Source organism: Diadema antillarum, unplaced genomic scaffold (assembly GCF_040938485.1).
Source record: "Diadema antillarum isolate AM-2024a unplaced genomic scaffold, OU_Dant_1.0 seq00001730_RagTag, whole genome shotgun sequence".
NCBI classification, from domain to species: domain Eukaryota; kingdom Metazoa; phylum Echinodermata; class Echinoidea; order Diadematoida; family Diadematidae; genus Diadema; species Diadema antillarum.
In genome coordinates, this window is record NW_027272416.1 from 681,462 (window position 1) to 696,338 (window position 14,877).

General features: G+C 36.8%; 1 protein-coding gene across 1 annotated transcript; it reads right to left on the minus strand.

The window, feature by feature from the left end:
- Positions 1–3,644: 3,644 nt before the first annotated feature.
- On the minus strand, positions 3,645–13,677 carry LOC139711925 (uncharacterized). The gene is made up of 4 exons (XM_071623770.1): positions 13,253–13,677; positions 12,764–13,032; positions 12,329–12,457; positions 3,645–3,920 (listed from the first exon to the last, which is right to left on the minus strand). The coding sequence occupies exons 1-4, from the start codon at positions 13,512–13,514 to the stop codon at positions 3,645–3,647; spliced, it is 936 nt and encodes a 311-aa protein (XP_071479871.1). The 5' UTR covers positions 13,515–13,677.
- Positions 13,678–14,877: the final 1,200 nt, after the last annotated feature.

The following is a 14,877-nucleotide window of genomic DNA, read 5'->3' on the forward strand; positions in this document are numbered from 1 at the left end:
TGTTACAAACCTAAGTTAAAAAACTGTTTAAAGCATAATCATAAAAATCACATTCCAACTTAATTTCGAGTAGGAATATTACCCAGCAAACAAAAATAATTACGTCAAAACTACGAAAGCGAAAGAGGAATCTAACCATGATTTTATACTGTGAATACGTTTGTATTTGTTGTTCACAGGATTGTTACCACAAACGCTATTTCAACTTGATAATCGTCAATAAAACTCTAATGATTACAATGACATTAAAGATGCATCCCAATAAAATACGCATAAATGTTAATATGTACCTTACACTATGTATCAGCAACACACAAGCATATTGATATGAGGATTGAAAGATAGCCCGTAAAATGTATGGTTACAGAAGAAATTCAACTGAAAAGCTTAGTGCACAAAGAGAGAGAGAGAGAGAGAGAGAGAGAGAGAAAGTGGATTACTTAAAGATCAGTGCTTTTTTAAAAGCACAAACAAGGTACAGTATGTGAAGGTAAACACGACATTTTTTTTCTAACTTTCCACACGAACTCAGGAATGTACTCATTTTCTTGCGATATGAAAGCACAAAAACACAATGAATCCAACTCATTAACAGTTTTGACTTGTGCTTACAATTATATAAACATGATGAGGCAGACAATAATCACTGCTGCAATTTATCGTGAGAGCATAATGGACGCAAGCGTTCGAGAACTTTTACGCTATGGATTCCCCATGCCAGGGTCGGCCGCCGCCTCAGCTCCAACTGGCTGAGGGTTGCTAAGATGCCTCAGCGCTAGGTCTGACAACCCCGCCTGATCCAAAATGCTTCTCAGAGACTCGAGGTTTGCGTTCCGACCCTTTGTCTCCTTCCATCTATTCATGACTTCCATGGTAGCAGTTAGGTAATTGTGGTGACGACTGTCAAGAATTTGATCCAGCTCATTTGCTGTACAACCCATGCGAATTCCCAAGTGGACAAACTTGGTGGCTGAGATTTCCTTGGCGATTTTCAATAGTAAATCATCCCTCAAACTGCTTGACCTTTCGAAATAATGATAATAATCATATTTACATAATTGACGATATATCCTCCTTTCGCACGCATTTTCACTCTGCAAATAGTATCAAAGAACAATTAGGGAGTCGAAGTATACTTCATGCAATATACAAGTATTCTCCCCAAAAATCAGATCGATTCATTTCAAATTTCATTTCATTTTTCGACGAGAACATGGTTATTTTGTTTAATTTGGAAACAGAGAATAAGGGTTCATAAGCAAAACAAAGCAAGCTGAGAAGATTTTACAATAATATTGTGGAGCCTCACAGTAATTACATATTGCAACAATACACAGCCCTATAATATGTATCACAATTTCAAAGAATTCCAGTAAGTTTGACAAACATACATAAGTAAGTATGTTCTTAGCAAGAATCGTTCGTAAAAGAGGTAAATGAAATTCAGCGGAATGTTGAGTGGGATATTCAAGGATATTTTGTTTGAAGAACACAGATCCAAAAATGGAGAAAGTGTGTAACATGTACATAAATTGCTCTAAAGTGAATAACAAATCTCAAATGTTTAACACCTTACTAGAGGAAAATAACGGATTTGTATGGGAGCGTACGGGAGAAAATCAGATTACCCAGACATCCGCCAGAGAGCTTTCTTTTGCAAAATTGACACTCTATCCGGTAGGCATCGTAGGTTCTTGTAAGTGTTGCCCGAAGACACCATACTTAAGGTAAGGCAATATCAATGACGAACATAACATTAGTAATGATATTCGAGGGATATACAATGTCATCTTAACGCTTAATTTACGCGAGATTGTTTTGGAAACATAACCGATATGGAGCTTCAAAGGAAGTTTATCATCTACAAAGACTCCGAGGAATTCAAAACGTGAAACTCTTTCTGAAAGAAAATTATCCAAAACTATCTGCACTCAAAGTGTTAACAGTATTACAAAAAAAAAAATCTTATATTTGTGCAACACAAAATGTAAAATTGGAATTTATCTATAAATTGTTAACTTCAATTTGCACTCACTCATTGCTCTCCCGGTAGGGTTCTAGGGTAAGGAAACATAGAAATCATATGCGTCATTGTATAACATCCTCTGTCAATTTATACATCTGCCATAAAAATGTACAATGTAATATGAACTAATGAAATATTCATTTACACCCTTTGCGTTTTCCATCATTGGCTTCGTCAACTAAAACGATTCTTTTTTTTTTTAGTAAGAGCAGTAATGCTACTACAACCCTTCTGCTTTGTACACATTCATCTTGTCATCATGTGCAAATTCATTTGTATGTTTTTTCTAGCCTCTTCTTTTAGGAAGAAATTTCAAGCCCCCAACTCCCTAAACCGTTCTTCTTAGTTTTTGTCATCGTTACTTAGATACTGATCAAACACCAAGGCAATGTTTATAGCATATCTCCGTCAAAACATCAATGAAAATGATCAAAGGAAATGGGATACAAAACCGAGATCTGCAGATTGCTAGACCGGTTCTCCTACAAACTTAACCGTGGAAAGCCCTACAAAACAAACAAACAAAAAGTCGCCAGACATGGAATTTTAGTTAAGAGCAGATTCCGAAAGGGCAGACTTTAAGCTTTAGCATGATGTATAACTCAATGCAAATGAACTTTCCTAACCCGTCCTAATATTGGAAAGAAAGCCTACACTCTGGAAAGTGTAAACTGACAATTGACTGAGAAAAGAGGCTCTGAAGTACAGGGTCATTTCAAGCGCTTAATTTTTACCACGCCGCGCTAGCTGTGCGATGAGTGGAAAAAAACAAACAAACAGTATGTTAACCACCAGAGCAATGACAATGAAGAGATTTACTATGCTGAAATTGAGCATGCTTTATTAACGCATTTTGCAGATGATAAATACAAACTTTGAAAGCAGCAGCATCATTTTCCATGAAGTTCTTGGAGTTATAAGTGAGGAGTACGGGCAGGAAATGAAAGACGAATCTATGAGAAACGGATAATCGCACTATTTTACCAAATTAGTAATGTTCGAGAGAAAACTGCTAAAAGCCAAATTTCCGGTTGGATCTATGATCCAAAACTTTAGTATAATGTAAAAGACGACTTGCTCTTTCATAAAAAAAATGAAAAACTCAACATTGGCTGACCCATTCCAACTTTTTTCAGTACTAACACAAAATCACACTTTTTGTTGGTTTTGTAATGTACGGTCACATAATACCATAATTACAAAATTATGTGCATACAATTGCATCCAGAACCAAAATAAAGTCGCACACCCTGATATGACGACTCAACAAAGGAGAAATGGATTGATTTGGTCTATTCTCATTTTATTATTTTTTCTGAAAGAGCAGTAATTGTTTTTTCAAAAAGTATACATTTGGGGATCATTACCTCATGGAAACGTGATTTTTTTTAGAATGTTTATGAATAAATCATATATATATATATATATATATATATATATATATACATTATTTTATATGATTGTGTGATTAGGAATAATCTATGTCTCATGGACCCCTTTTCATTTCTTTGTTTTTAAAGAATGTGTACTTTCTTTACAGTATTAAGATCAGGAGAGTCCCTTTGTATTGAGTTATGCATGATTTTAAACTAAAAGTCTTCTCTTTCAGAATCTTCCCTTAAAAATATATGCGTACACATACACACACAAACACACACACGCAGGCACACGCACACACAGGCACAGAAAGCGACAACACTTGAAGGAAACAAATGGAGAGGCATACAATATCTACATGCATACCATTAAATGTTATGATCTCCATGGTTTTAGTCATGTTTTCCTGGCCGATGGACAATGTGAGGAATTTCTGGTTTGCCTCTTGATTCTTGAAATCCAGCTCAAATGAGACAGTACACCTGCAAGTATGGAATATCCCTACAGACGGTATAGCCTGCATGCAAGGAGAAGAAGGCAAAAGGCATAATGTTCTTTGCAGGAATTGCTGAGGAATTATTTGTTTGAAGATATTCTCAGATTTTGCTTTATCAGTCAAAAATTCTATTTGAGTGGGTTCTACAATAAAGTGCAAAATGCGATTACATTGTAATATATGAGAATTGACACACGGTATAGTATTGTCATGGGACAAACGATGTTGCATTGTATAAAATACTGCGAAATAAAGAATGATTGATTAACAAGAACTTTGTAAAAGTCATCGATATAAGCATCGGGGCAAAAATAGGATCAAAGCAAAATATAACCGATCATCAACACTATGCGACTATAATGACCATATTTATACAAATGCATGTGTCCTCTGGAACAGACAGGTGGACAGCTACAAAACACAGTGGTAATAAAAGGTCTTATTGCATGATACGGTTACAGTTTGTCAGGCACCCTTCGTTTGCCTTGCATATTGTTTGGAGCTTTCAAATTTATGTTATTTTCATGATTGTGAAATTCGTTGCACCTTCCCCGAAAAACAAAATAATAATATTGCAACGAATTTCTAAAAGAGGTGATTATTAATGAAATTTTAGACATAGAGATTAAGCGAATATCACGAATGATCAGTGAGTTACGGAGGAATGGTGAAATTTCTACATCAAATAGATTTCCGTTTCTATCTGTTTATGCTTCGAGTTGTTCATTCGACCCGGGAATCATTAATTTGAAAGAATCAAGCAGTATAACCGTTCCTATGAGGGAACGATTACTAGCAATTCAAACCATTTTGATCATGCCAGCATTTCTACGGTTTTCCCCTACTTGCAGTGTTTGGTTGTTGCTTTGTTTGTTTGTCTGTTTCTTTCTTTGTTGTTGTTGATGCTTTGTTTGTCTGTTTCTTTCTTTGTTGCTGATGTTGATGTTGTGTGTGTATATGTGTGTATGTGTGTGCTTGTTTTTTTTTTTTTTGGGGGGGGGGGGGGGGGGCGGGGGGTGTTTTGTAACCGAGCTTTGTAAGTTTATATGGTTACTACTGAAACTCCTGAGCTCAATTCAGTTTTATCAATTCAATCAATTCAATCTTTATTTCCGATTCAATATACAGTAATGATAAAAAAAATACGTATAAATATGAGCACATTGTGCAAGGGTGCAGAAATACAAACAAACACAATGAAAACATTGACAAAACAGGAAAGTATTATGAAAAAAAAATAACGAAAACAGATAGAATATAGGTACAATAAAAACAAATGCTCATTGACACTGTGTATGTGGTTAACCAGAAAATGGTATGCGCGTAGAAAGCCAGAATAGGCTTGTTATGTTGCACATACCCCGTAATATAATCATTATAAAAACTAACACGAATGCTATTATGATATGTACCTAAAATCAATAACAGCAATGTATATACTTTCTACAACATACAAATAAAAAGAAGACTAATTATCCATATCCAAAAATCAATACTTACTAATCAACATCTTCTTATACTGTCTTTTAAAAGTATTATTAAATTGCACATTAAGTTTGCTCAAATCTAGCGTGTTCCAAAGAACAGGACCAGTATGACGTAACGAGTATTTACATTTGTCAGTTAAAAAACGCCTCGATGAAAATGAGTTGAGGATCTCGTATAATGAATATGTACATCAGAGTTCAAAGAAAACATATTTTGTATATAAGGCGAAAGAGTTTTTGCATGATAACGTTGCATAAAAGAACATATTTGTATTTTATTCACATCTTGCAATTTAAGGGTGTATAATAATTTAAAAAGTTTAGATGTTGGAGCTCTATAATCTGATTTTGTACAAATTCGAATTGCTTTCTTTTGAAGTAAGAGAAGTCTTTGTGTTTGGCAAGAATACGTATTTCCCCAGATAGAATTACAGTAATATAAAACGGATAAAATATAAGCATTATAAAGAGTGAACAAAATGTAACCTGGCACATCATATTTCAGTCGATTTAAGATGCCAATAAAACGAGAAATTTTTGTACATACAAAATCAATATGATCATTCCAACTCAACTTACTATTCAGTACAATACCTAAAAAATTTACAGATTCATAAAATTTCAAACGAGTTTCACTAATTTTCAAAATTATATCGTCAGTATAACATTGCACATTTCCGCGTTTGAAAAATACACATTGTGTTTTACTTACATTTAAAGTAAGCATATTGCACTTGAACCAGTTATGTACTTGAAAAAGACTTTTATTTACAGATTCAGTCAAAACGTTAATATCATTATGTGAGGCAAGAAGTGAGGTGTCGTCTGCATATAAAATGAAATGAGATTCATGGCAAGAGCTTACAATGTCATTTATATAAATTAAAAACAGTAAAGGTCCAAGAATGGATCCTTGTGGCACACCCGTTTCGATATTCTTAAGAGACGAGCTAAAAGAATCATACACAGTAAATTGTTTTCTTCCATATAAATAAGATCTAAACCAATTAAAACACACACCTCTAACACCATAATATTGTAATTTTTGTAATAAAATTTTGTGAGAAAGACAGTCGAAGGCTTTAGAGAGATCCATAAATACTGCTAAAACATTTTTACCACCATTAATTTCTTGAATTATTCTGTCCTGTATTTCTATGACTGCCATATCTGTAGACAGGTTTTGCCGAAATCCATATTGACTTTCATATAATAAATCATGCTGGAGCAGAAAACCATAAAAACGAGTAAAAACTATTTTTTCTAATATTTTTGAAAAACAAGGCAGAATAGATATCGGACGGTAATTTGTAAATATTTTGGGATCATCTTTTTTAAAAACAGGTATAACTTTTGATACTTTCATTTTAGATGGTACAATACCAGTACTTAACGAAGAGTTACATATATACAAAAAAGGTTCAACAATAAAAGGCAAAACATGTTTGACCACAATTGAATCAATATCATCAAAACCACAACTTTTTCGAGATTTCAATACCTTTCCAATATCTAAAATTTCATCTACTATAACTGGTTTAAAAAACAAAGTATTAGTGACAGGTTCATTCATATAGGTAAGAAATTCGTCATTATTTGTATCAGTTGTATAACCAGCGGATATATTTGATCCAATATTGCTGAAGTACTCATTAAAATGTTCAGCAATTTCACTGGCATCATCAATATCAGTCCCGTCATACGAAAACGTTTGTTGGTCATTGGTGTCAATCTTTTTTTTCCCCAAAAAAACAGCATTGATGAATTTCCATGTCTCTTTTGTATTACTTTTAATCAAATCACACTTCTTCAAATAATAATCTTTCTTTGCTTTGCGTAAACAAAGAGTAGTTTTATTCCGTATCTTTTTATACCTTCTATTATTAAATTCTGAGAGAAAATTAACATAAATCTTATATTTATTTTTCTTTTTAATATGTTTTAAAAGTTCACGTGTGACCCATGGTTTTCTAATTTCTTGATTCCTTTTGTCCTTAATTTCTCTTTGGGGTAAATGCATATCATAAAGATTCATAAATATATCGCAAAACACGTTATACGCCCTCTCCGGATCATTATCTTCATACACTCTTGACCAATCCGTGAGTGCTAGGTCGGCGGTAAGGGTAGCTAAGTTGTCTTTGGTAATTTTTCTTATTACCCACGCCGATGAAAATCGGCAGGGGGTTATGTAAAGGGTTCCGTATGTTTGTTTGTTTGTTTGTTTGTTTGTTTGTTTGTTTTTTTGTTTGTTTGTTTGTTTGTTTGTTTGTTTGTATGTTTGTTTGTTTGTTTGTTTGTTTGTTTGTTTGTGTACAAGATAACAAGAGAACGGGTAAACGGATTTGCACGAAATGTTCAGGGAATGTTTGGATAATGACAGGAAAGAATCGATTAGATTTTGGTGATAATCGGTTGACCCTTGCAAATTCTGTGTGACCTTGAAGTTTTGACCCCATGGTATAGTGACCATTCCGAAAATTTCCCGTTTCTCACTTTGCGATTTTCCGCTACCATACGAACACATAAACTCCCCAACGATCCGACTTCGCTGCTCAAATGTTCGTAAGAATTCCGAAATTTACGTTTAGGCCTATTTGAGGGACTATGTCCTTCTAGATTTATGAAAGTTCGTTCTCCGTCATCACAAACTGGCCCGTATTTTGATGATTTTTCAAATTAACATTGACTGTTTTTTCGTTAGAGGAGCATTTTGCTCGGTCGCAGTCACACTGCACGATATGCGTGCTCAATGTCAATGCGTGTGCAAGGCCGCTGAAAATGCATCGTGCTCTACACTGTTGGTGCAAAATTGCACCGGGGACGTTGCGGCGCTCGTTGGTAGCCGAATACTGGTGCAGTAGACATTTGCATTCAACCCTTGCATTGAATAATTCCCGTAGACACTAATCATAGGGGTAATTGCCTAGGGGGTACGTAAATTTTGTTTTTCTTTTTTGCTTTTGTGGATACCATCAAAGATCGTACACTCATACGACCTTTGATATTTGATGATTTTTCAAATTAACATTGATTGTTTTTTTCGTTAGAGGAGCATTTTGCTCGGTCGCAGTCACACTGCACGATATGCGTGCTCAATGTCAATGCGTGTGCAAGGCCGCTGAAAATGCATCGCGCTCTACACTGTTGGTGCAAAATTGCACCGGGGACGTTGCGGCGCTCGTTGGTGGCCGAATACTGGTGCAGTAGACATTTGCATTCAACCCTTGCATTGAATAATTCCCGTAGACACTAATCATAGGGGTAATTGCCTAGGGGGTACGTAAATTTTGTTTTTCTTTTTTGCTTTTGTGGATACCATCAAAGATCGTACACTCATACGACCTTTGATATCATCACACTCTCGGCTTGCTATAATCAAAATATCCCGTAAGAAAACGGCGTATTTCTCGATTTTTAGCGCTTTTTCCGCGACCCGTCGTGTAGACAATACTCTTAAAACTGGACTTAATTCGCGCGCGCTTGGAAAAGTTCCGATTCTGCACTTTTGACGGTGGAATTTGGGATTTTCGATGGATTTTTGGAGGAGACTTAAGGACTTTCCTGTACGTGAATGAGTGTTAATACCGTATGTGTAATGATGTGATTTGCGTGTGATGTGACTGTAGAACCAAAGATCGTACACTTCAGTGTACGATCTTTGGTAGAACTCACTGGCTGGTGATAAAGCACACTGGCAATTAAGTGGCCGAATTCTGGTAGATGACCGAATGCACATTATGTTTACCCCGACTTTGTACTTAGGCGTGGGTCTGCCGCCTTTGACGGCCCCTCTCTAGTTGTTTTTAATTTCTTTCTATTATGTTTCTCCTCTGGATATAATGAAATATGAAATATTGGTAAGTGATCAGAAATATCTGTCATCAGGATGCCTGACAGGTTGGGGGCGGTGTTATCATTTGTAAATACATTGTCAATAATTGTGGCTGACGTAGCACTGATACGAGTTGGTCTATCTATCAATGGGTGAAATCCAGAAGAAATGATTGTGTTCAAAAACTCCAATATGGGTGACCTTACATCTTTTTTAATCAAGTCAATGTTATAATCTCCCATCAAATATACACAATTATGTTTTATATTGATTTCACTTATTATCTTTTCAAAATAAGGAGTGAATGCAGAAACTGAATAGTTTGGTTGACGATATATCACTCCGACTATAATATTGCGAAATAATTTACAATTAATTTTTATGAATAAATGATCAACTCCTTCACAATACTCCGTAGGCTCGTAGAGTGTAAAGTTCAACCCTTCTCGGATGAAGAGGCCAACTCCACCTCCACGACCGGTTGGTCGGTCAACATGGATGAATTTGTATCCTTCAAGAGTAAAAGGAGCATGTGTTGCTGAATTTATCCAAGTTTCAGATATACCTATCACTGAAAACTTAATCTTAATGCATGAAAGGTAAGTATGAATCCTATCAAAGTTCTGAGACATGCTCCTTGCATTGAAATGGATCATACTGAAGTTTTTAGCCATTGAGTATTTTGCTACGGCTTCATTAAATTCAGAAGTCAAATAATATTCAATTGGGATGATGGGATTAAAATTTTCATCTTCATCTTGGTACTGATCAGAATCTAAATTTAGAAAATTCAATAATTCATGCTTGGATTTTTTTATCGGCGAAAATAAAGACTTGAATTCTGAGTCTCCAATTTTTCCAAAAGGTAAACAAGTCAAATGATTACTTTCATCGTTCAGATTTGAGCATAAGATTGTATCAGTTACATTGTACATCTTCATATTTTCATTTTGTTTAATACGTCGGTCTTCTTTTATCGCAAAGTCGTTTGACATTTCTAAAGAGTGAAAACACAAAACGAAAATGAATAACAGGACAATTGTGAAACAAAGAAAATGACAAAACAGTAATGCACTGGAAGGAAAAGTGAAGATGAAAAAAAAAATACAAATATATATTTCCTGCCTATGATCAAAAAGTATCAAGGAGGAAAATTAATGAGAAAAGAGAGGAAAGAAAAGTAAAGTTATAACGTATACAATTTTGGAATGCGTCAGTAGTGATATGCATGGTTTCTAGTGACGTCAAAGTTTGTCCAAGTCTTTTTTGCTGTGTATTGTTCTTCTGATCGTTTTTCCATTCGTGGCAGGTAACAGAACAAGGATTCTTCCGTCAGTGGACCACGCTTCCTTCACCTTGTGATGACCCTTTGCGGCCCGCAAGAGTTCCTGATTGGTGCTCGTCAGAGCCTCATCTATGCCCATGCCAGTCCCTTTCAGCTTCCTCCGAGCGCGAAGCACCGCACTGCGCATGCGGTATGAGCAGAACTTGGCAATGATTGCGCGAGGCTTCCTGACATTTGAGTTGGCTGATCCCGCGCATGAGTCCGTCGTGTTGTTCCTTGGAGCGATGCGATGCGATCGGTCAAGATCGGCCATTGTTAGGGGGATCCCAAGGCGTTCGGAGGCTAATTTGCAGATGACCTGATCGGTGTTCTCGCCGTCACTCTCTTTCACACCATAAAACTTCAGACAATTGCGCCGCGAGTATTGTTCGGCTTCGTTCATGGCGAGTGTCAGATTATTGATAGACGTTGCCTGGGCATCGACAATGCCGGTTAGCCTCTTTATCTCAGCTGCCTTGGCATTCTGAGACGACTCAAGCTCCAATGATTTCCCATCGATGTGTTCTAATCGTTCCATTATGGTGGTATTGGCTTTCTCAAGCTCATTTATTCGCAGAGTGAACTTCGCGATATGTTTGTCAAAAGCCCTTTCAACTGCGCTCTCGATGGTATCTAGAAAATCTCCACTTTTGAGGTAGTCCTCAACCGCTTGAATGGCTGCTGCTTCCGCGGTAGCTTTCGCTTTGGCCGACATTTTGAAAATTAGTCACCAGTTCGTTTCACGACTATGGCAGAGACACAAAAATATTCCAAATTCAACACAATTTCGAAAGAAGTGCAAATTGCAAGGTTCGTGGGAGCTCAATTTGTATCACGCACGCATGGCTATAGATAATGTAGTTTAGTTTATAAGCTTATAGTCATATTCGTCTGTTGCCGATCACATGTCAAGGCAATAGTTACGAATGAATGTCATGACATCTGTTCTGTTTCAGTAAAAGACAGAAGGCACCTCACAAATACTGCACACCGACACATTCCATGAGTGTAGGTTTATCAATCTAAAACATCGCATTCACGGAGATGAGTGTAATACCAATACCAATGTTACCTCATTTTGTCAGTGCTGACGAGAGTTTGCGTGTCCTCACTTCCTTACGCATGGGACTACATACGGTCTGATGCGTAGGAGATCTGTGTAGACACTCTGGTTCCGTCAGACACTTTACTTGGTCATTTTGCTTCATCTGGATAACAGAGATTTTCTTTTCCAACTGGAAATGCTTTCCTCCTCTGATCTGTATACTTTCCACTATTTCAGGTTCGCGTATACTATAGAGGCACTAAATTGAGGCACTAAATTGAGGAAGAAGATAGAAAGTTCGGTAACTCCATTCTCCACTTTTACTAGTCATTGGAACCTCGTCCTTACAGTCTGTTTGATCTCCGTTTGATCTCCTATTTTTCCTAAGTCTAAACAGAATTTGTATTCTTATTCATACACTATTTTACTGTATTCTATACGTCCATGAATATGTTTATGTCAGACAGTGTGACATGCTTTCCTATGCAACAAAATGATGGCAAGTTGCAATTGAGAGTTTTTTTTAATTTCAACAAAATATATTTCAGCCAATTTTCCTTTAGGTCACGTGAAGGCCTACTTTGTATTTGTACTAATTTTCTGTTATAGATGGAAATAAAAGCTCAATTGAATTGAACTAGGACTTATATTTGCTCGAAAGCTGTACCGCAAAACAACCTAAAATAAATAAACAAACTAAATACAAAATAAAGGTAAAATGCATATATCATTCTATACTTTATCATGGACGCTTTGTGAAGTACGGTCCTCGCATCTCACAGCTACGTCAATTCCTGGATCAAGGTTGAGATCCGTGCTGGGATGCACGATATTGTATCCCGAATCACGTTCTTCAGACAGGATTTTCTGTGGAGTGAAAGCGGAGGAAGAACGCTATAATGTAGTGCATTCATAGAAAGCCTCAATGCCTTAATGTAACATTATAGAGTATATTGTTTTCTGCTGCTATAAAACGTTACTACATGTCTCTTTCATTCCGTTCACATCGTCACGAAGACAAGCTATCGTGTTTGTAACTTACTAAATTGAGTATAGACTTTCTCTTTTTTTTTACCTGCAGGAAAACAATGAATACATCTTAACAATAACATGATTTCCTTAACAGTGTTATGCCTACATTTTTTTTTTTTCATCAGGTAATGGAAATTTTACCTTGTCGTGACCCTCAACGTCATCGTACACGTGGATTCTCAAATGCAGGACTCGAGACTGTGGCATTGTTCTGGGCATGTACGGCGTGATGAGAACTCTTTTCCTTATGGCGCGCCAAGACGGAATACTGTTCCATATCAGCGACAGCAGATTCCACGAGAAGTGATTGATGCGAAGTTCCAGATATCCTTTGCGAACGATGCATGTCGGCACATCTTTGTCTCCGTCTTCCTGGTGTCCCTCAATCCTTGTCATGCCGTACGGGTGACCTAGGCAGCAGTAACCGATGTCACGTCTGATCAACAACACCTATGCGACTACCTAAACATTTATATTCCTATTATTATGATAAGTTTCTCATACTAAGAATTAAAATCTCACTTTCTGATGGAATGACAATTCCAAAATACAACGTCATTACATGGATGAAATGTAGTATAAAAGTTCAATAATGATTCGTGGAAGTGAATACCGAAAAGAGGGTCTTACCATCTTGATACTCTGACCAGGAGTAGAAAGCAGTGTGAACGTCGTCTGGTATGGTCATCTCAGCGCAGTGCGGCATTTCAATTGTGATTGATTTCTTGAACTCCAGATGGGACGGCTCGCATCGGAATGCCCAACAGACTACCATTTCATCTATGGATAGATTGATCCGAGGAGTTGTAGAAAGAAGCTCCAGCGAGATGAGTTGGCTCCCTGTCTCAATGGCACCTGCTGGTATCAGCATCCTCACCCCGTATTCTTCCATGAATAGTTCACCACCTGCTTCGGTGAATGTTCCAATTACCCTTGGATTAGCCCTGTCCTTTGTCCGTTAAAAGGAAATGTTGAGGATTAGATAAATAATAACAGCAAAGAATTGAGCAAAAGAATCTTGTCATAACTACACGTGTACTTCATATCTTACGTACCAATTCGAATTTGCGTAAAAGATCGAAACTTTGAGCATTGAATAATTTGGTGCTGCGGACAAAGACAAAATACTGGTAGTATATTATATATAATATATGAAAAATGCTAAAAGCCTATCCACTTTCCACTAAGTAATAGCTGTTTTAATTAGCGGTTGAAAGTGAATTGGGATAAAGAAGAATTGATGTCTTGAGGGAGGTCATCCAATATCTGGGTCAAGTAAACATAATTGTTTTCTTTGCAAAAAAATAGGCCGAATACCGGGAAGGCAATAGGTATCACTCTGGCGAGTGGGATAACAGTGTCCAGAGCGATTTCTTAAATTTGCTTTAATATTTTAGCATTATGCAATACTAACAAAGAAAAGGAGTCTTGCACATCTTAATTCGAAAGTGGTCACACATGCCAAATTTGGGGTTAGTTGCTCAAAAGAAAATGAGAGAGTAAGTCGATCCACAAGATTTTGCAACGGACTGACCGACCGCCCGGCCACCCGACCTCAGAGTGATTCCTATACGATACCCCTATAGACACTATGTGTGGTTGGGGGTATAATACAGATAAATGTGCGCCCATGAGATAGAAAACATCACAGAATTCCATCAATTTTACGCATCGAATGATGTGAAGGAGATAACAAAAATTCACAGTTTTTATGTAAGCTACTGAACTAGGTCCCATATTGCTCTTATCAGGTTATAGAACTCCTAAGGTGATAAAATTTAGACATCGTTTTTCATCAGATTTGTAGACCTCTTACTAGTCAAGATAGATCTACAGGTCTAGACTAGGTGTAGTCCTAGGATACTCCTAATGACCTACTTGTACCCAAAAATATTCCCATTTCTTTTGGGGGGATGTTGAGCCTTTTGGAGGGGAAAAATGCTCTGCACGTTGACACTGAGATGCGCGCAGATATCAACAACATGAACCTTAAAACAACTTCAGGGCCGGCGGAACGTCTTTAAAAGCGTGGGGGCCTACTTCCGGTTGTCATGAGCTAATAAGCAACAACAAAAAAAAAAAGTCCTCAGCTCGGATCTCCCCATTTCATTTCCGATTTTTTTTTTTCAGCTGACAAGACAGGGGCGGATCCAGGAATTCTGTAAAAGGGGGGGGGGTGACCTATTGTATATTTCGGGTGCCACTTCCGGGTTCCATTTTATTGTTTTTCTTTTTATTTCTTTTTTAAAAAAATT